The sequence below is a fragment of the Monopterus albus genome, unplaced genomic scaffold, assembly GCF_001952655.1.
Source record: "Monopterus albus unplaced genomic scaffold, M_albus_1.0 scaffold419.1, whole genome shotgun sequence".
Lineage (NCBI taxonomy): Eukaryota > Metazoa > Chordata > Actinopteri > Synbranchiformes > Synbranchidae > Monopterus > Monopterus albus.
In genome coordinates this window covers 118,185-143,783 of record NW_018128299.1, presented here as the reverse complement: position 1 = coordinate 143,783, position 25,599 = coordinate 118,185, and the positions used below count along the sequence as shown (strand labels likewise).

The 25,599-nt window shown below is 41.1% G+C and overlaps 1 protein-coding gene across 1 annotated transcript in view; it reads right to left on the bottom strand.

The window, feature by feature from the left end:
* LOC109951927 (voltage-dependent calcium channel subunit alpha-2/delta-3-like) overlaps positions 1-24,393 on the bottom strand; it is a 34,549-nt gene extending 10,156 nt beyond the window's left edge. The window contains exons 1-18 of the mRNA XM_020586695.1: positions 24,200-24,393; positions 22,347-22,428; positions 20,093-20,320; positions 18,586-18,702; positions 16,644-16,703; positions 11,600-11,762; positions 10,948-11,079; positions 9,527-9,587; positions 9,220-9,370; positions 8,931-9,005; positions 8,730-8,819; positions 6,170-6,283; positions 5,073-5,151; positions 3,105-3,238; positions 2,089-2,106; positions 953-1,024; positions 793-873; positions 633-707 (exon numbers count right to left, since the gene is read on the bottom strand). Of these exons, the coding sequence (XP_020442351.1) occupies positions 633-707; positions 793-873; positions 953-1,024; positions 2,089-2,106; positions 3,105-3,238; positions 5,073-5,151; positions 6,170-6,283; positions 8,730-8,819; positions 8,931-9,005; positions 9,220-9,370; positions 9,527-9,587; positions 10,948-11,079; positions 11,600-11,762; positions 16,644-16,703; positions 18,586-18,702; positions 20,093-20,320; positions 22,347-22,428; positions 24,200-24,324 (1,857 nt within the window). The 5' untranslated portion in view covers positions 24,325-24,393. The remainder of the gene's footprint in view (positions 1-632; positions 708-792; positions 874-952; positions 1,025-2,088; positions 2,107-3,104; positions 3,239-5,072; positions 5,152-6,169; positions 6,284-8,729; positions 8,820-8,930; positions 9,006-9,219; positions 9,371-9,526; positions 9,588-10,947; positions 11,080-11,599; positions 11,763-16,643; positions 16,704-18,585; positions 18,703-20,092; positions 20,321-22,346; positions 22,429-24,199) is intronic.
* Between the last annotated feature and the right edge of the window lie 1,206 nt (positions 24,394-25,599).

The following is a 25,599-nucleotide window of genomic DNA, read 5'->3' as shown; positions in this document are numbered from 1 at the left end:
TAACAAATCATCTGTGAAATGAACACTGTCAGGTAGATTAAAAATAATTAACGTGATTAATAGCAAATCCACGTTCAAACAAGTCTACATCAGTACATTACACTGAACATGTCAAAGGCTGCTATTGTATGTAGTCTGGTCCACATGAAACAACAAGTCAGTGACTACAACCACAGCACAGTTTGAGCCACAAAGAGACAGTCACGAAAAACCAACACAGACCAACACACACACATTTGCACAGAGAGGAATAGCACTAACACTGGCACACACAGATCCACTAGCACAGCCATAGCTCCTGAGGAACCAGTGATCCCAGGGCCAGCGGCTGTGGTCTCTGCCAGCAAGTGTTAAGTTACCTCTGGGAAATCTCAGGCCAGCCAGCCCTATGAATGGCCCTGCATGCATACATCAAAGGAAAAGGTGGGGATTACAGACTATACAAGCCCATGTAGCCTCCTAACCAGATAACACATTTTTTTCTGATTGTCCTCATCAAAGGAGGCGTTCAGTTCATATTGTCGGTTATGCATACAATTGCATGGACAAAAACAAAAAGGAGAAACAAGGTAAAATCTGGGAACACTATGAAACGGTTCAGGTGTAAAAGTAATGTTAAGAAGTCGAGTTACCAAAGGTCTGAGGTCTGGGTGGATCAGGATGTAGCCATTGTTTGTTATAGCAAATGCATACCCATGGATCCCTAACTAGAGACACAAAATGAGACAGTAAGAAAGCTATATTACAGAACGCTTATTAATACATTCAATAATCTAAAGCAAACGATTGTACCATATGTTTGGGGATTAACTTCATCAGCTCCTGCAGAGGGATGTCTGTTCCTACGACCCCCAGCAGAATACCCTGGTTCTTCTGCATGAAGAGATTCAAAACACACAGCTTTAGATAAAAACTGCACAGGTACTCACTTTGCTCCCATGTAGCCACTCACAGTTTCATTCTTTGTACTGAAGACGGGCATGGCTACTGTAGTCATCAGACTTGGGCCCGCTTTGTCATTCAGCTGAAAAACAAAAAAAGAGTTAGGACTTTGTTACAAAGTAATGCTGCTATTTCGACGGAGTAATACCATGGAGAAACGTGTCAAAGTAATTTCTGCAACAGTCAATAAGAAACAGCAACAAAGAGATTCAGACTATATATGTACAGTCTAATTCTCATATACTTTAAATGTCCACATAGAGAAAAAGGAAGCGGTGAGGAGTAACAGCTTCAGGACCTGACAGTAACAAAGATACAACACTTCTTTCTTCTACAGAATGTTTAAATGTAGCATCCTAATGAAATCCTGTAAAATTACGGATATATAAGGCCCTGGTCACAACCTTTCCTTTTGTTGAACCTGAACCATGTGAGGCTCAGAGGGGGAGGATGAAGGCCGACATAATCAAGCACATGAGCGCTGTTTAAGTGGGTCTGCTATTCCCTCACCTTGTTCATTTGTGTACTGCATACATATGAAGTAAAACAAACTGTGAACTGCAGTGTGTACAAGTTGCCTTAACAAAATGAAGAATGGGGTGTCCTTAAATCACAGCACACAGCGGAAGAGAAAACTGGACTGCTTTATTACACACACACAGTACAGGTAAACCCAGGGACACCTAAGCACCTCCACCTCCCTCTCTCTCTCTTGGTCTTCCCTCCAATGTCAGTTTTATTATGGGCTTTAGGAGATAAAATGCAATGATGCACAGAATGATGAATAGTGTGTCTGAGGGTGAGATACAAGAGCACACACTCCAGAGGACAATCTCCCAACTCTTCAGTGTGTGTGTGTGTGTGTGCTCATTGTCTCCATACTGGAAAGAATTACAATAAATGCTTCTCCTCATTTTACACTTCCTAAGAAATATTAAAGTATAAAGTTGAAAAGTAGTGACAATAAGCAGCTATTTAACCTTTCTGGTCACTTCTGCTATATATGATAAGACTCAAATTTGCTGAGACCCAGTGGAAACCTTTGTGATCACAGCTGAAAACTACTACAGTATCTACAACAACCAACTAGTTCTTTTATAAGACAACAAATAAATTATACTGATGTGATTATATGTAGATATTTACCTTATGAGCCTGGGAAAGCTGAAATGAAAAAGAAATGCATTAAAACAGAACTGTCCAGTGAATTAAAGTCTGCACAATCTGCAGTGACTATGTGGGCACAGATGTACATCAGGGAGAAGATTTATGCAGATTAATGAAGCTCATAATGTGGAATCATTCCAGCAGCATGAAGAGTAATGATAAGAGACCCGGAGCGCACATGTGCCGAATCAAAGCTCATCACACCATTCAGTGGCTGTTATCAGTTGTTACCATGTCCATAGAATAGTTCAGTAGTGGCCAACCGCACAAGCCAGTAGACGCTTACCACTAATACATATTGTAATTAGGGGACCTCTAGTGGCCATAGCAATAATGACACAAGCAAAGGAGGAAACAAGGTGATGTAGTACATGCATATAGTCTCAAAGTCCATTTTAGGAGGAGGCTGGGGTGGCTGCATGGGTCAAACACAGGACTTTCCCTCGGGAGATTGGTGATTTTTATACATGACCGTTCCACAAACGTAACCACATGTATTGCTATAATGATGGTGAAGGCCCTTTAATGTTAGGAAAGTAGTTATTTTAGGCCAAGCCACAATCTTTTCCTAAACCCAACCAAGTAGTTTTTGTGCATAAATCAGGTAAACTTTGTGTTTATTAGTCTAACCATGACAATGATGGTCTGTGGCTTGATAACGACCTCCTGAGCCTGCTAGTAGGTCAACTAAGCCCCCACTCAGCCTTAAAGTACAGTCCTGATTATAAGTAATAATGAGCCACTGAATAATGTGATAACATCCAAAACGGGTGGTACAGTATGAAAATAACACAAATACCTTACAATATAGTGTAATGCATGTTGTCAACACAATAAACTACAGCACTGATAAGTAGGCATAGTGGAGTCAACACCTCTCTGATACAATTTTAGTATTGGCTGATGTGCTGGCTTGCAATATAGTCTACAAAGCAGGCCGACACTCACAGGACATCATTAAACTGTTTTAGAGTGAAGCACTGTAACATACTCACAGCACTGTCCACGTAAGCTTCAGTCCACACTGTGTCATGCTTGTGATCTATAACCTTTGGGCGGCTCATGACGTGAAGATACCTCATGACATTCTCCTGAACGTCTGCTAAGGTGGAGATCTGACTGAAATACCCTGCAGTAAAACATAAGCATTAACCCCAAATCAGGCACAGTATACACATCTTCCACCATGTGGATTTGGGCCATATAAAGCGACACACCAAAATATTACAACTAGTGTCCAGTGGTAGAAGACCTATCAGATCAGGAAGTACTTTTCCAGGTTTAATAACTCTATTAAACTATTGTCTGTAAATTTGAATTTCCTACACAAAGGTCTTTTTCTCTCCACACTGCTGACAGTAGAATAGCCTGAAGAAATCATTTATTTACTTTCAACTGTCTAAAAGTACTGAAACCACTTTATATAAAGTGCCATCAATATAACATTTTCTGATGAAGATACAGTAACATCCCTCCAGGTTGCTACACCTGCAAAGAATATGGCCTCACTAACCTTAATTGTAGTGTCATAAAAATGTAGTTAAGTTTAAATTCTAATAGCCATTATGCAAAATAGCCTCTGCTCCAGCAGGTGCACATTGTTATTGTATATTATAAAAAAAATGATCTAAACAACATTTTAAAGCTATAGGCAGGTGGCGCTTATTTTAAAGCCCATATGTGTCGGATTGGAACATTTCTTGCTTTGTCAAAATGACACTGTGGCAGACAACATCACATGCCAACAGCTGAAAACAAAACATAGAGTGAACCAATTATATAAATGTTTCTACAAAAAGAAAATTTATACGCCAAGAGAATTTGAAAGATGCTATAATTGCATAAAACATTAAAAAATGAGGTATATGCATTTACTATTGGGTTGTTGATATCATATTTCATCATGTTCATGTGTTTTGTTGTAAAATCCTTTTTTTGCAAAGTAAATAGTGATTAACACTAATAAAACAAATATCACTAGAAATAAATACAGTGACGTAAGCAGCTCAATATTTCTATTGGAAATGTGTTGGAGTTAGAGTGTGGATGCCTGAACAGGACCCGTCGACACCCCAGAGTCCAGGTCGGGTTCCTACATGTCATACTTTAGGTTAGATGGCTGGAGCACTCTGCTTTGTTTAATGAGAAGTGGAAAACAACTGTGCAAATTCAACTGTGCTGGGTTTGGGTCAGGTTTGGACATTATATACTATGAGCTTGTTGGGTCCGGTTTGGGTTCAGATGCCACACTCTCGGACAGGTTCGGACAGAAATATGTGGACTGATCCATGCTCTAGTAGGAGTACAAGTATAAAGTAGCATAAAATGAAAACATTCAAGTACATTATCTCGAAACTCTACCAAAGTGTGGTACTTAAGTGAATGTGCTTATAGGTACGTTCTATCACATTTTAGGTCCCTGACATTCCTGGTATGTGCTGAACAACTCTGGAGCAGGTTTCCAATGGTTCAGCTTGGAATGACACGGGAGTCATTTGACTTCGTGTCAGTTCCTGCTGTCACTGGCAATGCTTCATATTGGACACGGAAGGTTATTTCACAGTGGGGGTCTGTATAGGGAAGGAGGTTTAAGGCTTGTGTGTCTACAATCTCTCTGATCTGTTTTCCTGGCTGTTACGTTTCCTTCCAGAGGGCACTCATTCGGAACGCTGACACGTGGGAGCCATCAGCAGCGAGCAGCCAAGGGGGAGACATTCTGACAGGAAGAGGGATTAGACTAGATTGACCTCTGACCCCCCAAAGTGCCACTTCATTGCCTCTTGGCAGAAAGAGTCAGAGCCAGCGCATACAAATGCATGCACACATGCAAACACGCTACAAACCACACTGATACCCATACATCCTTAAGCTATCATATCAATGCACAGAGTCACCACATCAAGCTTGATTCGACACACTGATACTGAGCTGTCCTGGGAAGCATTTATTAAAAAGTCTCAAACCTTTGTTGGCACAAGCCATCCATTTGAGGTTATCAGCAAACGCAGACTCTCGTCCAATCAGGTAGGGGAATATTCGCACCTATGCAGAGGACACAGATGTCGACAGTTTCAAAGATGGAAGGATTTAAAACAACATGCAAAGTGATGGGCCTCCTCAGTACTTTATCTCCTTGTCCTGATTCTATCCGGCTGGGGAACAACAACTAGCTGCATGTTTTTACATTTTTATGAGGATACACAGACCATTTAGCTGCTTTTCAACCTTTTCCTTTTCATTCTTGCGGTTTATTCCCTTAAATGCAATGAATTTCCTTTTGCTGGGGGGCTGGGCATGAGGGCATGTTCCACTGTCCTTTTGAAAAAATGCTGCATGACACTGCCAAACCTGCACGGCTCATTGGCTCCAGATGCTTTGCTAAGCAAAAAGCATAAAAAAACACAGAATTGCTGCCATATAGCGGCCCTGAGGATGTAAGGGGGAGGATGGGGTACTCTGCCAAATATTGCCCTGTGCTGTGCCAAACACTGCCAACACACATATGCATAATAAGACTGAACAAAAGCCCCTGAGCTGTTGTTTTTATTGTTCTGCAAATAGCACAGTAGTCCATTTCATTTCAATTGCTTTTAGAGAGACTAACAAAATATTTTAAACCCGGTGTTGAGTCCAGGAAGAAGTGTGGAGAAAGCAGGGTGGGGAATGGGGGGGCTAGAGTGTTTGAGACGGAGCTGCTTGGCCATGCTCTGTCCTTGAAAGCAGTGAACTTCTCATGTTTTATTCCTCAAATGGGGAAATGTTGCTCTGTAATGCATCGACGCATGGAAAAACATAATACTGTCATTTTTATATTACAGAATTATGAGTGGTAATGATGTACAAAACCAATTCCTCAAAGCGTCAAGAAAGGAGCTCCAGCTGGCATGTAGTGTTAAAATGTACATCTATCCCTGAAGCAAGAAAAGTGCAGTGCAAGCAGAAAATTCAGAAACAGTACATACATAACACTGAATATTAGGCACTGTGTGGAACAGTAAAGAGATGGAGGCAGGCAGAAAGAAAGTGAGAAACAGGGAGAGAGAGAGAGAGAGAAGCTCACCTTCCTTTCTGGCCAGTTGTACTTCTCGAAAACGTCATCATACATTTCAGTTGCCCCGTCGGTCACGAGCATTATGGCCTGGCTGCAAACACTACCACGGCCAGTTTGGTTAAACTGCACAATGAGAGAAGGCGTAAAGATAGTGTACAAGTTAAAAACCCACACCACATCCGTGCTTCTGTACAGTATAAACTGAACAAACAGCCAAAAACGTCTGTGTCAATCGTATACTGTGCTGTAAAGCCATCAGTCAAAATACAGATAACATCTTAGTAAATGTATGATACACTTTATTCAGATGCCAGAAGATGCATTGCAGTAATTATATGTAGTTTATTGACCTATAACAGAATGAATGCGAAGAATAAAGGAGCATGTAGTGACAGGAACACAGGCTGAAACCTGCTGAGCTCGTACAGACCCAGTATCAGAAGGCCTTCAGAACAGTGCACCTGTCAGCTCACAGGACTGTGATCAAATGGGATTATTATAGTTAGTAAACCAAAATCTGAATATTTAAGAAATAACCTGGATATGTAATTATTATTATTTGTTATAGTAGTAGTATTTAAATCAAAATGTAAACTAACTCTAAGAGGCACTAAAAGCTGTGTAACTAAAGATGCAAACTGCAGTGAGTCTCTCCACAGTCAGCAGGAGCCAGCTGACCAAGCACTTTCTCACACACATCCACACAAAATGGTCGGTCTGGGATCAAGAACAACAGTGATTTAACACAATTAAAAGGGTTTTGGTGGTACCAGGCAAAATCAGATGAAAACACATTTTCCTTTATAATTCCCTATGTCAATAGAAACCAGATAATTTGTGCAGGGTTCTGTCTGGCTGCGAGGTTGTGACATTGCAAGAGAGCAAACTGTGGGCTTCATCAGGGAAAACAACATTAAGTGATGAAACACTTAATCCGGATATATAAGATAATTCATATTAGTTAGAGAGTGTGCATAAAGTTCTCTCAGTGCTAGTCAGTTTATATGACCCTAACTCTATCTAAAATATTGTTTAATATTACAAAATGTTTGTTTGTCAGCTGTAATTTTCATGCTCATTTACCAGTAGCTGAATAGGAAACAAGCCCATGAGATATTGGCTCATGTAGTTTACTTGGCCTCCTGTGATATAAACAAACCACATGCTCACTCTTTTCTCTCAGCTTTCACTTCGCTTCCTCTGGACCCTGCACCTTTTTCCCTTTGCACCATTCAACACCTCCATGGCACATACCCTTGCTCAACCTTGCACGCTACTAGTGCTGGTGTTGCTGATCTCACCATTTACTGTATTTAGTTTATGTTGTTTCATTATGTCTCTGAGATGGAGACTTTTTTCATCAAATTCCCTGAGCCAGGAAAAAATGTTTCATGAAAGAGTCGAGTGTCTAAAGTCATCGTTGAAATTGTTGACACACTCTGCTACCATCCTTTAGCTAAGCCTTTGTTTAAATGTGCAGCATACTGCACCCGCTGTTTCGGTATTGTAGATAAACAAGAAGTTGTAAATAAAAATGTTAATGATAAGAGACTAGATGAATATCAGGGATCATTAAGAACTGATGTGGATAAAATCCAGTACTAAGCTGTAGCTGCCTGAGAGTTAAATCAACGTTCTTGTTCTAAACTCATCCAACAAGAGGAGGGATTTACACTCACTGTTCTGTGACTCTGTCCTATCATCCCCCTGTGAGAAGGGGAGACTGTTTTCATATCACAACACTGCTCTCATTCGGTCGACCGAGACTAGATGTAGAAGTGCTGCAGTGCTCTTCAAGTGAAGTGAGTTTCTCTTTGATCTGGTCTGACAGGCTGTATTCTAACTTCACTCACTGGACAAAGGCGTACAAAAGATTTCAGCAGTGGCTACTAGCTACCTGATTACCATATTCATTGCAGGGCTTTAATTAATCTGACAAAAGCAGAGGTAAAAGCTGTGCCCCCTCAGCTTCGGTGGCGCAGCCAAAGCTTGCCTGCAAAAAGGGAGATAAAAGGAGTGCGGAGTGGCTCCTGGCCTTATCTGCTTTGTGTTCCAATCAGCTACGTTATTAATCACTTGACATTAATTAGAGCCATTAATCATGCTTCAGAATAGATGTGTCTGTGTATGGAGGGCGGAACGGGGACAGCACTGGAGCGTTTCAACAGGCGACCCACCTCTCAAGTGCTCAAATATATTTGACTAGAGTGTGCCGTGCGTTTTATGATTAGCTGAGAACAAGCTGTGTCGTACTTGAACACTTCCTGTCAGTGAAAATAAATGTGACTTGCAAAATGAAAGTTTTGCTAATGTTCTGGTCAAGTGGAGCTCTTGAATTAAATGAGAACAAACAAATTAGTGATAGCTGAGCACATGCACAAAGTTGTTACTTTGTGTGGAAGCTCATAAATACTGAACAGGACTGACACATAATCAGTAAAGAGTAAATAACAATTTAGTTGATCTGATGTATGATACATGATTTTACCGCAATATAGACTGGGAAGATTTGTGTTTGAACAGCATTCTCATTACACAGACGGTCACAGTTTAGTGTGTTGGAACTTACATCACTGAGGATGGTGAAGGCTTCAGCCAGAGCTTCACCCAGCAGCCCAATCCCTTTGGCAAACAGCTTGTCCAGATGTTCACGGAAATGCTGACAAATAAGGATGAAAGTAGGAATTAAAGGCTTTAAACATTATTTACACAAAGTCAAACCTGATCTAATGCGCGTGCATTTATTACGTCAGTTTGAATCGGAACTCACATCTTTATTGGTTCTGTCAGCCCGGACCAGAGTGCCGTTCAAACAAGGCTCCACATAGTGAATTTCATGATTATACTGAGGAAATAAAAAATGGCATTTAGATAAGAGCATTAAATAAGTGCTCCTTGTTATTCATCTCTAGTTGTCTCAACAGAAATGTCTAAAAACTACTTCATTCAAAATAGACAGCAACAGACGAAGAATGCAGAGACATGTACACAAGCAAAGACACGAACATGCACAGACACAAACTGACAAAAGGTGACAGTTCCATATAATTAAAACCTACTGCGATGATGTTGAAGAAGTCGTCATCTCCCAGCGTGTCTAATATGGAGGAGACAGTCTGTCTGGCAATGGTCAGTCTCAGTCCTTTCATGCTTCCACTAACATCTACTAAGATAACTACATCTTTTGGAGACGTTGCTGCCTGGATGTACCTGTGATAGGGGTTTAAATTGCACACTGTGAAACGTAGGCTGTTACAGTAATAAAGCAACACTGGGAAAATAAATATGTTCCTTACAAATGATCCATCCATCTTTTAGCTATACTGCTCATCCTGAATAGGGTTGTGAGGCTTACAGATTTCTTACCACTTCCGATTTCTGCAGTCAAAGCCGATGACACCATGTTCATCTGGATGCCACTTCACTCCTGGGGAGTAGATCAGGAAGTCAGTTAAGACAAAGAATAGGACACTGTGGACAAACACAAGCACACTGACACATGATATCTGTAACTGTAAGGCAGGTCTGCCAACTCAGACAGACATCTCTCAGATGGGTCCATCAGTAGTAGACACAGTGCCATATTGTTGCATATATAAAGAGGATTCTATTTAAAGTCATTTAAGTCACAGGTGATCAGCTGGAAGGGAAGAAGGGAAACTGGCAAACACTATTTCATGCAAACATACATTACATAATTCATGGTGCCCAACTTTTTTATGCCTAAAGGACAAACTCGGTCATAATGAAGGTTTTTATAGTTTTTAAAAATCCCATGAAAACCAAAACCAAGCACAAATTTCTACAGAGAATACAAAGTGTTGTCTGTGTATTCAAAGCCTGATAGTGTATTTCTCTGAGCCAAGGACCTCCATTATTGTCCAGAAACTATTAAAAACACATCACGGAGCCACACTGTTGCACTGAGAAACACTGCATTTATCACCCTGCAGCCATAAATACTAGTGCACCAAATGTGGATTAATCTGTAGCTGAAAATAGGATTTACTCCTGTGTACGACTGGCTAAAAACTACAGAGCCCAGCTACTGAAATCATTTTATTTTTTCCAATAATATGGCCAAAGCAAAAAGCAAAGTGTTGAGCAGAGTGTGATTTTCAAAAATCACTCAAATGATGAGCACATTTTTTAAAAGTGTGCCATCAAACATCCTCACACTGGGACTTCTCTTTATGCATTAAACATGCAGAGTCCCTATCTATTATACACTATCATCAGTTGTGTCTCACTCCGGCACTGCAGAGAGTCGAGTGCCTGCTTTTCACAGCACTGTAACGGTCTGATAACTCTGGTTAGATCCAGCAGTCTGTTCCTCAGCATGACTGTGGATCCACACCAGAAAATACTGATTAATTACAGTCTGTATAGATGCATCCTCTCTGATGGTCTGTAAAATTACAACATTAGCCAAATTACCCTTTTAGTAATTCTAAATCATTTGTTCTGATCCTTTTCTCCATTCATTCTTTGATGGCTGATGGCTCTTGTGGGACAAGGACACCCCACCCCCACCCCAATGTATTCCCTAGCCCTGTACCACAATCATTATCACAACTAAATGCTATAAACCCAGTCATTACCTAAATTAAACCTAATCCCTAGTCTTAACCCTCAGAAATTCCTTTGATGGTGTGTGAGAATATGAGGATTGGCCAAAAAGTCCATGTTATACAAATGATTGTCACAATGTACAACCATACAAGTACACACACAACCCAAATACAGAAATATGAAGACCACCAGACTGACAGAGTGACAACACTCACCGGGATACTGCCTGAAAAAACCCTTGGCACTCCCAAAGTACTGCCAGATGAGGGTAGGGTCTCTCTCAAAATTATCGACAAACACTTTATTCAAGGCCTCGGACCAGTAAACCCCGTTCACTATGTCAGGATCTGAGGAGGCCGGAGGATGTGGGAAGAGAAAGAGAGGGGAGATGGGGAGAGACAAGTAAATTAAATGGTGATAATGGTAACCATCCTGGTCACTGTCACAGAGCGCACGGTTGACCTTTGTCCCTTATTGATCCCCCCGAAGGAGACACAATGCCTGTGACTAAATCAACGCCTCCCCTCCTCCTCTAAGATGAGCCTCCTTTTGTCCTGTGAACAGAGAGCTATGGGGAGTCCATTATAGCCAAACAAAACTAGACCGGGTGATAAAGAAGGAGAGGAGGTGCAAGAAAGCAACTGAACAGTCACCGTATGAGCGACATCTTTCCAATGTCTTTGACTCTGAAGTTGCTTTCTCTTTACGTCTACTGATCCCCCGACTCCACTTCTCCCAGCCTGTGACACTGATATAGCTTGTACCATCTCTCCCTTTTACCACTGACTTGCCTTCTGTTTTTTCACAGTAGACTCACAAACACTCACAAAGTCCAGTCTTCTGGCTGGCTGTGGGCTGTTCCCTCACCTTTGTTGTACATGTTGGTGGGCACCTGCACCACACTGAGGCTCAGATTGACTGAAAGGTTATTAAAATGATCGTTGGGCTCCAGGATGAACTCTCCACCCAGCTCCACATTATTGCCCTCTCCATCCACTTCATTGATCAGCACGGCATTGAAGTACTCATACTGGACAAAAGAATGAATATGGAATATGTTAAAGACACTGCAGGTACAGCAAATAGGTACCAAAGCCTGAAAGGAGGTAGGAGAAGAGGCAAAACAATAATTATAACAATTATTTTAATAATCAGGACAGTTTCACATCCATGTATGTTAAAGGTTTTCTGTTTGCAACCCAGTGTCACAGCAAAACGTATTATAGCTACGTTGGTCGGCAACACAAAATGTACTACTCTCACAATAACACCTTGAACACCTTGTGACATTGCAATGTTTTTCTTGATTGAAAATTGAAACTGAATGAAAACAGTTTTGTTTAAGCACAGAAGCTAAACTGCATTCTTAAGTTTAAGCGCACAAACTAGATGGTTGAGGTTTGGAAAAGGCCCTGGAGTCAGTTATAACACTTTAAAATACTTAAAACACAACACTGGACATGGGGCACAAACACTGGTTCTCTGAATGAAAGTCTGGTGTTTGTTTGACCATCCATGTTTTCAATAGTGTTTTCAACTGGACACTACATGTTAGCTTCCTGGTCCACACACTAGTCCAGCTGGTGGTCGTAGTGGGACATTTGACTGCTGCTCTAGAAGAAGACCACAAAATAAAGGACAATTGGCTGCAGTACAACAAAAATTGCCATGCCACAACTTTACTGCTGTTACTACTACATGTTACACTGTGGACCAAAGTAGCTTTTACACATTTTGCTGTGAGACTGGACCGGTGTTGATGTAAAATCATCGCTTCAGTGTAAGTGATGGTGGGCAAAATCCACAGTTCTTGGTCTGTATCAAAAATGCATTCTAAAAGTCAGTCAAAGCTGAATACAGATTTAAAAAACTGTGAATCTATCTATTCTTTAAAGGTCTAGGCTGTGCCTTTTCCTCTAAGGGCTTCCACAACAGCCAAACCAAAGATTATTTACAAATGCATGGTAATGCAAGCCCAGTCTGTGTCTGTCCTCTCAGGATTGTTAACCATCAGATCAGAAAAAAATGAAATCAGAGATTAGAAAATGTGAAAAACAGAATGAAATAGAGCATCGTTAAGTGCTACAATAAAACTAGAAAATAAAAAATGTAAAATAGGGTAAAGTGGTTAAAATATAGATGGAGGACAGGAGGGAACGAACAAGCAACAAGCCGTTAATCAGCTTTGCCACCTGAGTTACAACCCTTCATAATTAATGAACAGTACCAGGTGCGAGTGCAGATTTCTGCTTAGTTAGTGCAGATTTTTAAAACTGTCAAACTGCACATAAACTACAGCAACCTCACTAGTCACTGATGTCTAAGAAGGCCCTAAGAGGACTTCATGGGTGCCAGTGAAAAGTGTGGTCTGGCTAATGTGAAACCCAACAGTTTTGTCTGTCCTGTCCTTCACTGCCTGCTGCTGCAGAAGAGAGACTGCCTCATCCTGTCTGGGCAGCCTCTCTGTGGCCTCTGGTCCTGATTGTCTGCATCAAGAGAGAAAGAAAGAGAGAGAGGAGGCACGGAGGGAGGGAGCGAAGGAGAGATGGGTGATAACTCTACAGCATCACACTCGGGGAAGGCCGCGCGGGCATCACCATCAAGCAGCCCCTGACAGCTCATACCACGCCTGAGCAGCTCTCTGACGAGCTGCGGCGAGGCGGAGGGGGGAGGGGAGGGAACAGCAAGGGAGAGAAACGTGCACCCTCAGCAGAACTGATAGTGCTAGAGAGACACGTTAACCACCAGGGTTATTACTGTAGAGCAGGCCACGGGACACTGCAGCTCTCCGAGATGCCCCGCTGACTCTTACACCACTGCAGTTAGCTAGAGGCCCTGCTGCAGAGATCCGCCCTCCATTACAGACTGCAGGGGGCCTTACTGTATAAACAGGCCCTACTACCTGGAGACGGTGGGTCTCTCTAATGTCTATCTGCACAAGCCCTGCACTTGTTCATAAAAACCAACATGTACTGAAGTCAGTTCTCCTTCCTTGATGCTATGGATCACACATGTATGACCCCATTATGTATGTTGTTGTAATTTCAGTATTAATGGCTCAGTTTGTTTTATGTTAGACCACAGCAGCAGGCAATTCTAATATAAAAACTGGGCACTTAAATAAAGGTGCAAACATTTTTTCAGGAAAAATCACAAAAGCAGAAATTTAGTCCCTTTACTTTCTACCAAAAGTAAACATTTTGATATTGTTGTCTCTTCTTGATTCTTTAAAATGCAAGTGTATATATATTCTTTTGTATTTCTAAAGCAGTTACTTTATGAAAAGCTAAACATTCCTGATTTTCTAAATCTTTTATAGGTGCCCCAAATAAATGTTGAAAGTTTTAAGCAAAAACTTAACAGACATAAAATCAAAGCAAGATGACAGTTAATGCATTTTTTAAGTAAGAGCCAGATTTCTGTTGCTCCAGCACAACGTTGAACCGTGGACTACTGCTATAGCCATAGCCACAGCCACACAATGAAAGGTTGTAATCACAACTGTGTGGACAGTTTGATTAAGTCAAACTCAGTCATATTGTTGCTTTAGAATTTAGTTTAGACACAACACTATTTGCTAAATGCAGTGAACACATTTGGTTGACAGTGTTTGTCTCAGTGTTTTATATTAATTTACCTGGATTCCTGCTTCCAGATCTGACAAAAATGTCTTTGAGGGTGGAGCCTGGTTAAATGCCAAGTCCCAAGCCAAGGACCAGATGAACAGCTCTGACAGCAACAGGGGAGAAGTGGGGGTTTCTAGTTTAGAAACTTTGGTTTGTTCTTTAGATTATATTATTTTTGTGGTATGATTTACTTTATGTAAACTGAAAAGGCTAGCTGTCCTGTGTTGTTGTATTTATAGTTTATTTGTTAACTATTGTCTTTGTTATCTCCCTTGTTTCAGAATAGCCTGATCAGCCAGTTTCTATGTTCCATTCTGGGTTCAGTCATGAGGTAAGTTCACTTTGTCATTTCACTTTGTTCAGTTGCTTGAGTTCAGTTCAGTTTTGTTGTCCTCTTTTATGGGCCCAACCTTTATTGTATATTTTCTAAACCGCTACTTTCTTTTTCTGGGGTATAAATTAAACCCTCTTTTTTGAAAATGGACCTGTGGCTCTTTTTGTCTGGCAGCTCGGTCCTTCACAACTACACTTGGGTCAATGCGAAACACCGGACTGTCCTGACACAGCGCAGCAGAGATAAGAGCAGGAGCCTTATCTGCCTGTGGTCAGTGAAATGGTGCATGAAAAATGTGTGGTGTCAGAGGAGGCGAGGTTTCCTAAATGATGCCACAAAGACTAATATCATGACATCACATCATTATATCAGGGGGATATTGAATTTTCTTATTATTTTTATAGCCTTTAAGATGAAATGTCTGTGTCATAGCGTGTGCTATATACCAATAACTGCCAATTGCTTGAATATAAATGTAAAACAGTGTTTATCTATCACCTGCTTGGAGCAATTTTAGTGTACAAATGTACTTTTTTCCATATACATTAACAACACATTAATGGTTGTATTGACTATTTAAAAATGCATTAGGGATAAACATTTCTTTATGGCAAAATATAAAAGGAAACCACAGACACTAGGTAAAACTAAAGATATTTTCTTTTAAACATTTCAGGAAACAATGACTGTGACACATTATTTGACATATATATTTGGGTTTAAGGTAAATGAAAGATGCCAAAGAGATCTGGATAAGACTGTAACCTTATTTAGTGAATAACAGCCCAAATAAAATCCACTGTAATGATGAATGAATAAGTACACGAAATGCTTAAATCCCTCAATGTTTTGTATGCGTTAGAGGACCACAGCCATAGTGTAGATTTGTGGACGTGCTGTATTTAAATCCAAGCAAAGTCTAGTTTCAAGAATTATGGTCAAAGAAAAAGTTTTTTTTTTCTTCATTATAAGTTAAAAGATATCAGTCGTATTTTTGTGCCTGTCTGGTTATGGCGATGTGAACAGCAGAGAAACGGGTCGAGAACACGGTGATTGAAATGTATTCATACGATGTAAATGCTTCTATTAAGTGTAAAGTGCCGCCGTTATTTTAGTGTTTGTTGCTCCAGTGGGTTTCCAATCTAGAGCCAGGAAAGTGAAACAATGCGCTGCGCAAAAGAGTTTCATTTATCTTTGTCCACTGGACAGAGAGAAAGAAAGGGGGAAAGAGGGAGAGAGAGGGAGAGGGAGAGAGAGAGAGCGAGAGAGAGCACTAATAAAAGACAGAAACACTGCATTCCCTCTGCAGTGGTTGAGGAAGCTCATTGCGTAAAGGAAACCCGCAACAACAGACGCTAAATAATGTCCCGAACATGGGCAGAGCACATGAGCAGATCCTGTATAACATAATCAAAATTAGATGCAATGCATACTTAACGTTTGTCTCCCATTTTTCTCTGCATTAGTAAAGTTGACCGAGTCAAATAAAGCAGTATCCCTTTGATGCTGTATTCAAAATATTTACCATGCATTACAATACGCAGTGTAGGTTTTAATTTTACGTGCACAAGGCTATAGAGCTTTGCCACCATTGCGCTGTACTGTACTGTACAGGTACAGTAGGTACTGTGCTACTAGCTGCAGGTATTTATCCTAAAAGCGCAGACCTGAGCCATGACTCCAACACCTGCGTGACTTATGGCGCTGCAGCCTTTAATGTGCGTGCCACTGCTTATCAAAGAATCGTTATGAATCAAACCGCTGACAACACATCAGTGTGAAGGACGATGCCAACGCAATTAAAGGCTGAAAGGGCCTTTGCCCTTCTCTCACCTTGCAGTCTCTCCGCCTCTCCGACCCAACTAAAAATGAGTCGTCCAACACAATGACACATCACATTTTTATTAAATATGTTCCTCTTTTCTTTTCTTTCGTCTGGGACAAACCTCACCTGCAGGTCGGGGTTATCCTCATGCTGATGGTGCGCTTCTTCTGCTGCCTCCACCAGCCGCTGAACGGAGGAGAAAATGGTTAAGAGCTATTAGGCGCAATATACTGCAAACATAACGATTCTATTCATATATCAATGCATATACTTCAAATTATGCTTTGGACAATTATGCACTTGCACGTGTCTTTAAGACTTCCACAACCCCCCCCCAAAGGCCTTCAAGAAGCCCAAAGGTTTTTTACACTTTGCTGCTCTTTGCGTTGTTTGCGCACTGTCTTACTTCCACATCTCAGCATATGTCATCCCAAGAGGAACATGAGGGAGAAACATGGCCAGTATTTTTTTTTATTAAGCTTTAGTTGAAATCAGCAGCATGTTCAGCTTTTGGATTAATCGTGTTTTTAAGGGCAAAAATATGCATAAATGTAGGGCACCGTGAGGTGCAGCTGTGAAGTGACTGATGGAGGCAGGGTGATGCAGGATTTCACGCCGTGCACCAAAACAGCCCTACAGATTTCTGTAATAACTCGATTCCGGAAAATGTGCTTGGCTCTGTGTTTCCGGGGACATGCCACCTAAACCCAGTCACTCTGGTCCCCGGAGTCGAGCCCGTAATTTACGCCTGTCACACGCGTCAAAATAACTTTAAATGAACACAACAACACAAATGAGGCTTTTCCACCGACCGCTGAGCGGTGGCGGCCAAATCTAGTTGACCTCACGGTGAATTCTCGGAGAAAACATAATGAGAACGTTCACTTTTTCTGATTTAGGCAGCGAATATTGTTGATCAGCTGATCCTGTTTTAATTAAAAATGTCTCATTTTTACCTGCTGATTTTGAGCAACGTGATGCCATCAGACTAGGCTTGCATGTACAATACTTGTCCTCAGTACAAGTCAGATTTCTTTTTACATCATTTAGTGAGTTGTATTTTTTTACACACTATTTTCCAAAAAAAACACGTTAATATGATTACGTATCTCACACAATTATTAAATACCTTAAGTTTAATTTATAGGACGAATTGTTATGAATTGTCGCATGGGACCAGGCAGAAGGGAGATAAACCTTATCATTTCCCAGCAGTCCCTGCGATGTGCTGCATTAAAATGGATACAAGCACCTCTGTGCCGAGGTGCTGACAACAGCTTCAGACTGTAATAAACTATGTAAGACCTTTCACATTGGCAGTGAGCACAGGCTTGATCATTCAACACTGAGCAATAGTCCGATTATCCAGTTGTGACTAATCTGTTCAATTAGGGACTGTAGGACAATGAGACCTTTTGGGGAGGGGAGTTTGAACCCTATTATGTTCACTGAACAATATAATACTCTCTCCACATGTATACAGAAATATCAGCCTATTTATACTTATATGTTAAAAACACCCACATAGTCACCAAGTCCCACATTAGAAGTACAATTAGCAATTTAAAAAAGTGATAAACTCAAAAAAGGTGCACCCTCTTCAATACAATTTCTAGCCTCTCTAATTATGTGTGACAAAAGTGATTACAACTGTCACTAAATGAGTAAAATAGGCTTGGGTGTTACGTCTGTGGGTGCTGAAAGGCTTTAACCCTTGTGTCACCCCACCCCTGATTCCAAATTATGTTGAATTAGATCAGATGACATTAGTTTGATGTGATCAGACTTCAGACTTTCTGTTATGGTTGGCTAAATGGGCCACAAACTCAAAGAAGGCAGGTGCACATCATTAAATATCAAAACCAACTTGAGCTCTTCAGCGACTTCTTCATTTTGGTGAGGGGACGAGTAAAAAGACCTTCCTTTAACAAATAAAATATACAACCCTCCCCTGCTCTCCCCTCGCCAGCCTAATTATTTACATACTTCATCTCTTAAAAGAGTTTAAACTTAATGAATGAGTAAATAAATACCAAATAAAATGCTTTTTCAAACAAATTTCACCTACCCTGGTGGCCTCTGCTTTTTTCCGGAACATTTCTTCCATCTTCACAGCCAGGTTTTTGACCAGTTTCATGCCATCGATTTCTTCCACCCTGACTGACTTTTCAGATTCTTTATATTTCTGCAAATGACCAGAAACATGTGTGGCACTGACAGAAAGGACAACTGTACATCTTACAGAAAGCACATCAAAGTCTTATAGCCACTGAACTCACATTGTCATAGAAATGTTCTCACTGCCTCAAATTTTCCACTTAACATTACAATAAAAGTGAAAACATTTTGATAATTATTTGTTTTCTGTCTGTGTATTCTGTAATATTTTGGGGGGTCTTCTGTTTCCCTGCATCCCAGAGTGGTGAGGAACTGTTAAACAAGGTTTCACGTGTGCGTTGACAAGCTGCATGCAGCCAGTCTCAGGTGAAAGGCTGATAAAATCCATGCTGCAACACAGAATGATTGATAGTCTTTATCTGGTCTCAGTCATTGGCTGCACATGCTGTTTCTTCCTCTCTCATTGGCTGGAGATGGCCATGTTGGGTGGCCAGGGTGGGGTGGGGTGGGGGGGCTGGGTCTGAAGGCTATGCATGGTAAGAGGGTAATTGAAATGGAGTCAAAGCACAGGAGAAAGATAATAACGTGTCAAGCTCGGCTGATTCTGGGTAATGAACTACACCTCACATTATGCTGATTCTGCTGGTAGCGCAGGCCCTCCGCTGATACAGAACAAAGCTCGGCACAGCTTGAAGGAATATAACATTACATAATCCCACTCCTGCCTAGCACACACACACTCATGCCAAATAAAAACAAAAGCCTGATCCTCTCACACCGTCTGGGCAGCAACATTGCACACACTACCAACAACCTTATCTAAAAGTAAATATTAGTAATGATAGGCTCATAGCACACATTAAACATTGTGTGGGCAGGACTCACAATAACATATACACACAGCAGTGCATGCAGTGACAAATAACCTACTGAAAGGAAGAGTGTGGGCTCGCGGTGGAGTAGAACAGTTCATTTCACGCCTGTCCTCCTCGCCTCAGCGCCCCAAGTCCCCAGTCCTCCCACCTCCTCCCCGCTCACACCCCTCCAGTCATCAAGTGGAGGTTAAGCCCCATCCATCAAAAGCACTGATCATGATCATGATTATTGATTAGTGCAATGACCAGTGCAGGAGTGAGGCCTGCCTTCAGGAAGCCCGTAGAGCCTCAGTGTTTCCCCATTTTGCAGAGATCTTACTGAAATCGAGTAACTCAAAATAAAAGCAGCTAATGATCAGCCTTAATGATCAGCCCCTAATGACCCGTCAGTTCTCTCACAGCTCACTGCTTTGTGCTGAGTGGCTCAGCACAGCTCTCTCCAGACATGCCTCCATGAACAGAAAGCAGGCAAAGTGCTTACATACACACAAAAAAGGAGCAAATTTGCAGGGCACACAGCAAAATCAAATGCATATTTGGTAACAAATGAAAGGATTCTTATCATATATCAAGAACGGTCACCTCAGGACAAGAAGCTCCTAGGCTTGGACCCTGGAGCCGCTTTCTGAATGCAGTTTGAACACTCTCTCCATGTTTGCGTGGATTTCCTCTGGGGGCTCCGCTTTCCTCCCACCCTCCGGGACATGAAGCGGAGCTTTTAGGATTAATCCTGCTGTTGCTCTTGACTGAGGCAGTGGCCTCGGAACTGGAGTTGGTCCCCGGACGTGGTGCTGTGATAGCCCAAAGCTCCTAACATAGTGAGGATGGGTCCGGTGCAAAGGATTAATACGTATAACAGGGATTCATGAAGTAACTTAACCTACAGTAAGAAAGTTAAGAGTTCATTGACCCAAATAAAACTACATGGCCTATTATTTAGAGTGCATGGCTAAAATAGCTGCTATGTACACTAAATGACCATAAAAATAGAAACTGCTATTTGGTGCAATAAACACAAATCTGACAATTGATTGTAGTTGTCAGGGTGCTGATGTGATGTTCTTGCACTGAAATGCATCATTAAAAGATGACTCCAGTGTCTTCCATGCTGTCAATGTAAATGTCATTTGACACCAAGTGCAGCTTCTGAACCTAGCTTCAAATTGAATCAATGTGCAGCTAAAACAGAAAAACTAAAACATCATAGGCAGTGCTCTATTTATTGCATAGTTACTGCATTAAAGTTGCATTAGAGTTTTTCATTTTGTGACCACTATAAAACACGACATATGATCATCTTTTAACTGTATAAATGTAAAATTAAAGGCAGAAAAATAGGTAAACATTATGTTCAACCTGATAAGGAAACAGTTTTATTGCTGAGTAGGCAGACATTTCAGTCTCAGGTCACTGAATTCACCAGCTATTTGCCTCTAACCTCAGCTGCTGGTAACTGGGTTTGCTATATGTGCATAAAACACCAGAGACCTTCTTGTGGGTCTATTTGTGCTGTGTGGCCAAGATTCAGACACAATTTCAATTCTAGTGCAGAATGAATATGTCAGGCTGTATTTTGGTGGAATACGCCTAAAATAATGGGCAGGATTTCCATTTATTGTTGGTGTAATAAAAAAACATGTGGTACACAGGGTTAAAAGATTTCATTTTGCCTAAGTATCTTTTTTTTGCCTAAGCACAGTAGTAGTAGCACAGTTTTCTATGCAGAAAACCAGAGGTAATAGCATCATTAGGCTTTATTGCCTTTTAAAATGCCAAAGAGTATTAATGTAATCTGCACAACAAGTAACCTTTATACATCAATATATAAATTTAACATGGGCAAAAGAGACTTAAACCACATCATACACATGCTGCTTATCTCCTGTAATTTCAGTGTAACATAATCATTCACATGAACCTCGCACACAGTGTGTGCTGTACGTACTGTAGCCCCGAACACACACTCCACACTGCAGTGCAGCTATTCAGCATTCACACAGAGGAGCTCCACCTCCAGCTGTTTACTCCACGCTCTCTGTGCTGGTCCTATTTAAGTGAAGCAGACAGTTCACCATTTATCCACCTGAGTCGACCCCGACTGCCTTTTTAAACGTGAACACAGAGTCCACCTCTGCCATCATGTGGTCGGAAAGTTTACTCTACTGCCCGGGATCATTGCTCATTCTCTGTAGTCTTCACTTGTTCATCACATAAACACCCACCCCGCTATCGAGCCCACCCACACAGTTTGTCTCCTTGTCGCATTCATATCCAGAGGTTTAAACTCTTGACTCCAGAGAGTTAACTGGAGAGATGAGATGAGAGAGGAATCAGAGCTGTGGTTAATGAGCTGTATCAAGTACAAACACAAATGCGTGCACGCACACACAAACACATACGCAGCTGCATTTCCATCACTTCAGGGGACATTATATTCATTTCCTGGAGATGTACCTTAACCTTAACCATAACCGTGACTTGCCTAAGCCTAACCCTCGCCCTAACTTAAACCAAGGCGTCACTCTAAAATTTAATCATTTGTGTTTTGGGGACCTGCTTTTGTCCCCATAAGGTCCCCACAAAATGACTGTGTAAACAGATTTATGTCCCCACAACACAATTTGTACCAGCCTACACACACACACAGACACACAGACACACCTGAGTCTCCTCTACACTAACACATCAGCATTCATCTGAGACACCAAAATGTCACTGCAGTTATTGGAGGGGGAATACACTATTACAGCAATAATGTGTGTTATTACATGGCCATCAGAAAAAAGGGAGAGAGCATTTGTACTCACACAAGACTGAGAAAGAAAAGAAAGCACACCTTTTGCAGTAGCTGGGATCCAGAATATTTGGCAGAAATGGATTTAATTTCTCCACCGAATGCTGAGGCCCAGAGCTTCACGCTAAAATAAATAGATAAATAAATTACATAAAAAAGAAAAAAGCCACTTTAGTCAACAGTGTCCCAAATACTATAGATAAATGAAGATTAAAATATAGAAAGAATGATATAAAAAGCAGAGAGACTGAATTAAACTAAAAAACATTTACATATTTCATACAAACATAAATATGGTATTGTGTCTGTTATGTCACCTGCTCCCTATTGAATATCACTGGCCTCTTCTCATCCCATCTGCTTTTAAATGCATGTTATATCTCCTCATCTGTTCTTTTCTTACTTCTTTTCTTGCACAATCAATCAAAAGAAAGCTGTCATGGCCCAGTGGCCCTGACCTTCACTCTCCTGACAGATGATTGCAAGTAATTTTGATGATCTATCCTGAAGCCTTTGCTATTAAACTGTAAATGAAGTTCGGTATCCAAAACGCTAAACAGAGGTGAATGTAACCATCCTACAAGAATGAATGATGTTTCAAGAAAGTCGCCTAATTTGTGCATTCAAAAAGTCAGTCAAAAGATATCGAAGTATTTTAAACAGTAATGGATTATGTGTTGCAGATGGGCTGTTCTCATACATAATCAACTTCCCCAAGAGATACTGCAGATTTTTCCCAAATGGCTTCTGAAAGAATTCCCAAAATGAAATAACATATTCTCAGTTGATGTTCTGTTTCCTGTTAGTTTGCAAAATCATGAATTTTTGATATAACATTGTGGCTTTTAAATGAAATAAACCATTTGGAGACCTTGCAGGAAAATGTCTTCATATTTTTAAAGGTGTTCCAATAGGGCTTTCTGACACCTTATTTTAGATAACAGCTCCCACAGAATAAAAAAAAAGAAAGATGTATGATTCACAGTCTTGGTAATTACTGTAGGGGGAACTATAGAAAACACAATACTGTAAAAAGGTTTCCCTAAAAAGGTGCAATTCACCAAGCTTCCCGCTTTGCTGCAGATAAAATCTGCCTTGAAAAGAAAAATGTGATTCAGTACATTCACACAGTCAGAAATGTCTGATCAGTTTGCTATTATATTTAGAGAGTAGGTAAATCTGTGATTACACCCATAAAGGCCTGCAGAATTGGGATTTAAACTATGACAATTTATACCAAAATGTGCATAAAACCAATCAACTAATTACATACTCTTCATAAATGTTAATTATTATACCTTCAGAAAGACAAAAAATATTATGATAGAAGATATAAGTGGTTTCTAAAGATTATTTTGTTTTAGGCTGAACAACAGTGGAGCCTAACTACCCCAGCACATGTTATTTCTGACTTAATGTAACTGTCATTTTATTGCATAAGGCAACTATAAGAACATAAGACAAAAAACTATGCAGCCCTAAATATAGTGTTCACCTCTTTGCTGGTGCAGTTTTGTCATCATGCTCTAATTTCTCCATCTGTGAATTTTTAATCATCCTAATTATTTCCTAAAATCACCTTTTTAGTGACACGTTTCCTCCCACCAGTATAACCAGTAAGTGCTGAGTTAAACCACTGTGTGTGGGTACACAAGCAGAGGACTGTGTTTAAATCAAAGTGTACATGATGACAATCACCAGGAGAACAGCCGAGACAAACAAGAAACCAGAGATCTGTCCAGTAATTTCACAATCTAAACTTTCTTAAATAAATTTAAATCTAAAAATGTCACTTTAAAAAATGGCGCACTCTTGGTGGCTGCATTTCCAGTTAGATATCAGCATATTAATGATTTCCATGTGATAATAAAGTTGCAGAGCAGCTTCTCACTCACACTGACAGAGGGATTCCTTGCTGGGACCCCGCAACCTCCAGCACATTCAAGCCGACGAAGATCCGGAGCAGAAGGAAGCTGGTGCTGCACGTGTGCGAGAACAGGATCCTCCAGATTCCCTGCATCTTCACTTCTGCTTAGAAAGCTTATACAACACACACACAGTAAAATCCCGTGCCAGCCCAGACTTCTGGACCTTGGTGCACCTTCTCCACCCGCGCTACTGCCAGCGCGCACTATTGTATTTTATCAGGGGGAGAGAGGGAGAGAGAGAGAGAGAGAGAGAGAGAGAGAGAGAGTCTGCCACAAAGCTCCACAGAAAAAGAAAAATCATGTGATAAACACAGAACTTTGGCTCTCCTCTGCGTTACTCTTGTCTGGAAACGGCACTGAACTGCTCTAAAGTCCTTGCATTTAACGCGGACGCTGCATAATATCGTACTGTACATGACTGACGTCGGCTACTGTAGCCTACTGTCCCTGATCTCCACGCTGCACACGCAAGGGTCTGCAAGCGCGCGTTTTTACAAATCTGAAATGTGATTATGTCGCCTAGTGCATGGCGGTTGTTTTGCAGAGCATGGAGATTTTAAAAAATGTCTGAAAACGTGTTTAAAGGGAGATTTCTAACAAAACGGCTCTGTGGGCGATAATGAAATTGCAGATATTTGATGAAGGCACTGTCACCGGGTTTGGGAACGTAAATGGTGAGGTCCCAACGCGCACTGGAAACGGCAGTGAATAAATCTTGGTGCAATATTGTAAACTTAGTTTATGATTGGCTCAAGTCTAATAACTAATCACTTTGACCAGTGACATCATGCCACTTTTCCACGTGGACCCCGGGGATCCGCAGTGATTAGCGCATCTTCATAACTGATGAGACAACCAGGCAAAGTTTTGGGCTGTGCGCCATTACTGATCAGTGTTTGCCATACAATGAAACCTGAAGATGTAGCCTACCAGTCACCCTATGGACGCTGATTAGAAAGCGATAATGATGTCAAAGAAGCAGGCGGGTTGATACACTACCCCCCAACACACACACACACACTCCTCCCGTACCATCATCACCACCACAAGAGCCATGTTTCGACTTGAAGCTTTTATTAGTTTAGTAATTGCATCGTACATCAAAGTTGTGAGGAGCCTGTACTGTCTGGGACGTGGCGATAAGGCGCCTGCATGCTGGCTGACGGACAATATCATCCAGTCTCTTCTCCGACCGACAGCGCTCAACAGCACCGCCTCCCTGGACGAATTTAATTAACTATCGACGGAAAACAGAAGCACTTCTCTGCCACAGTGCAGAAGAAAGTCCTCTGGTTTTGTTCAAGTCCTGCTGAGCAAGCAACGCGATACTTTGTCCAGGGCTGTTGCAGCAGTAGGTGTGAGGTTTT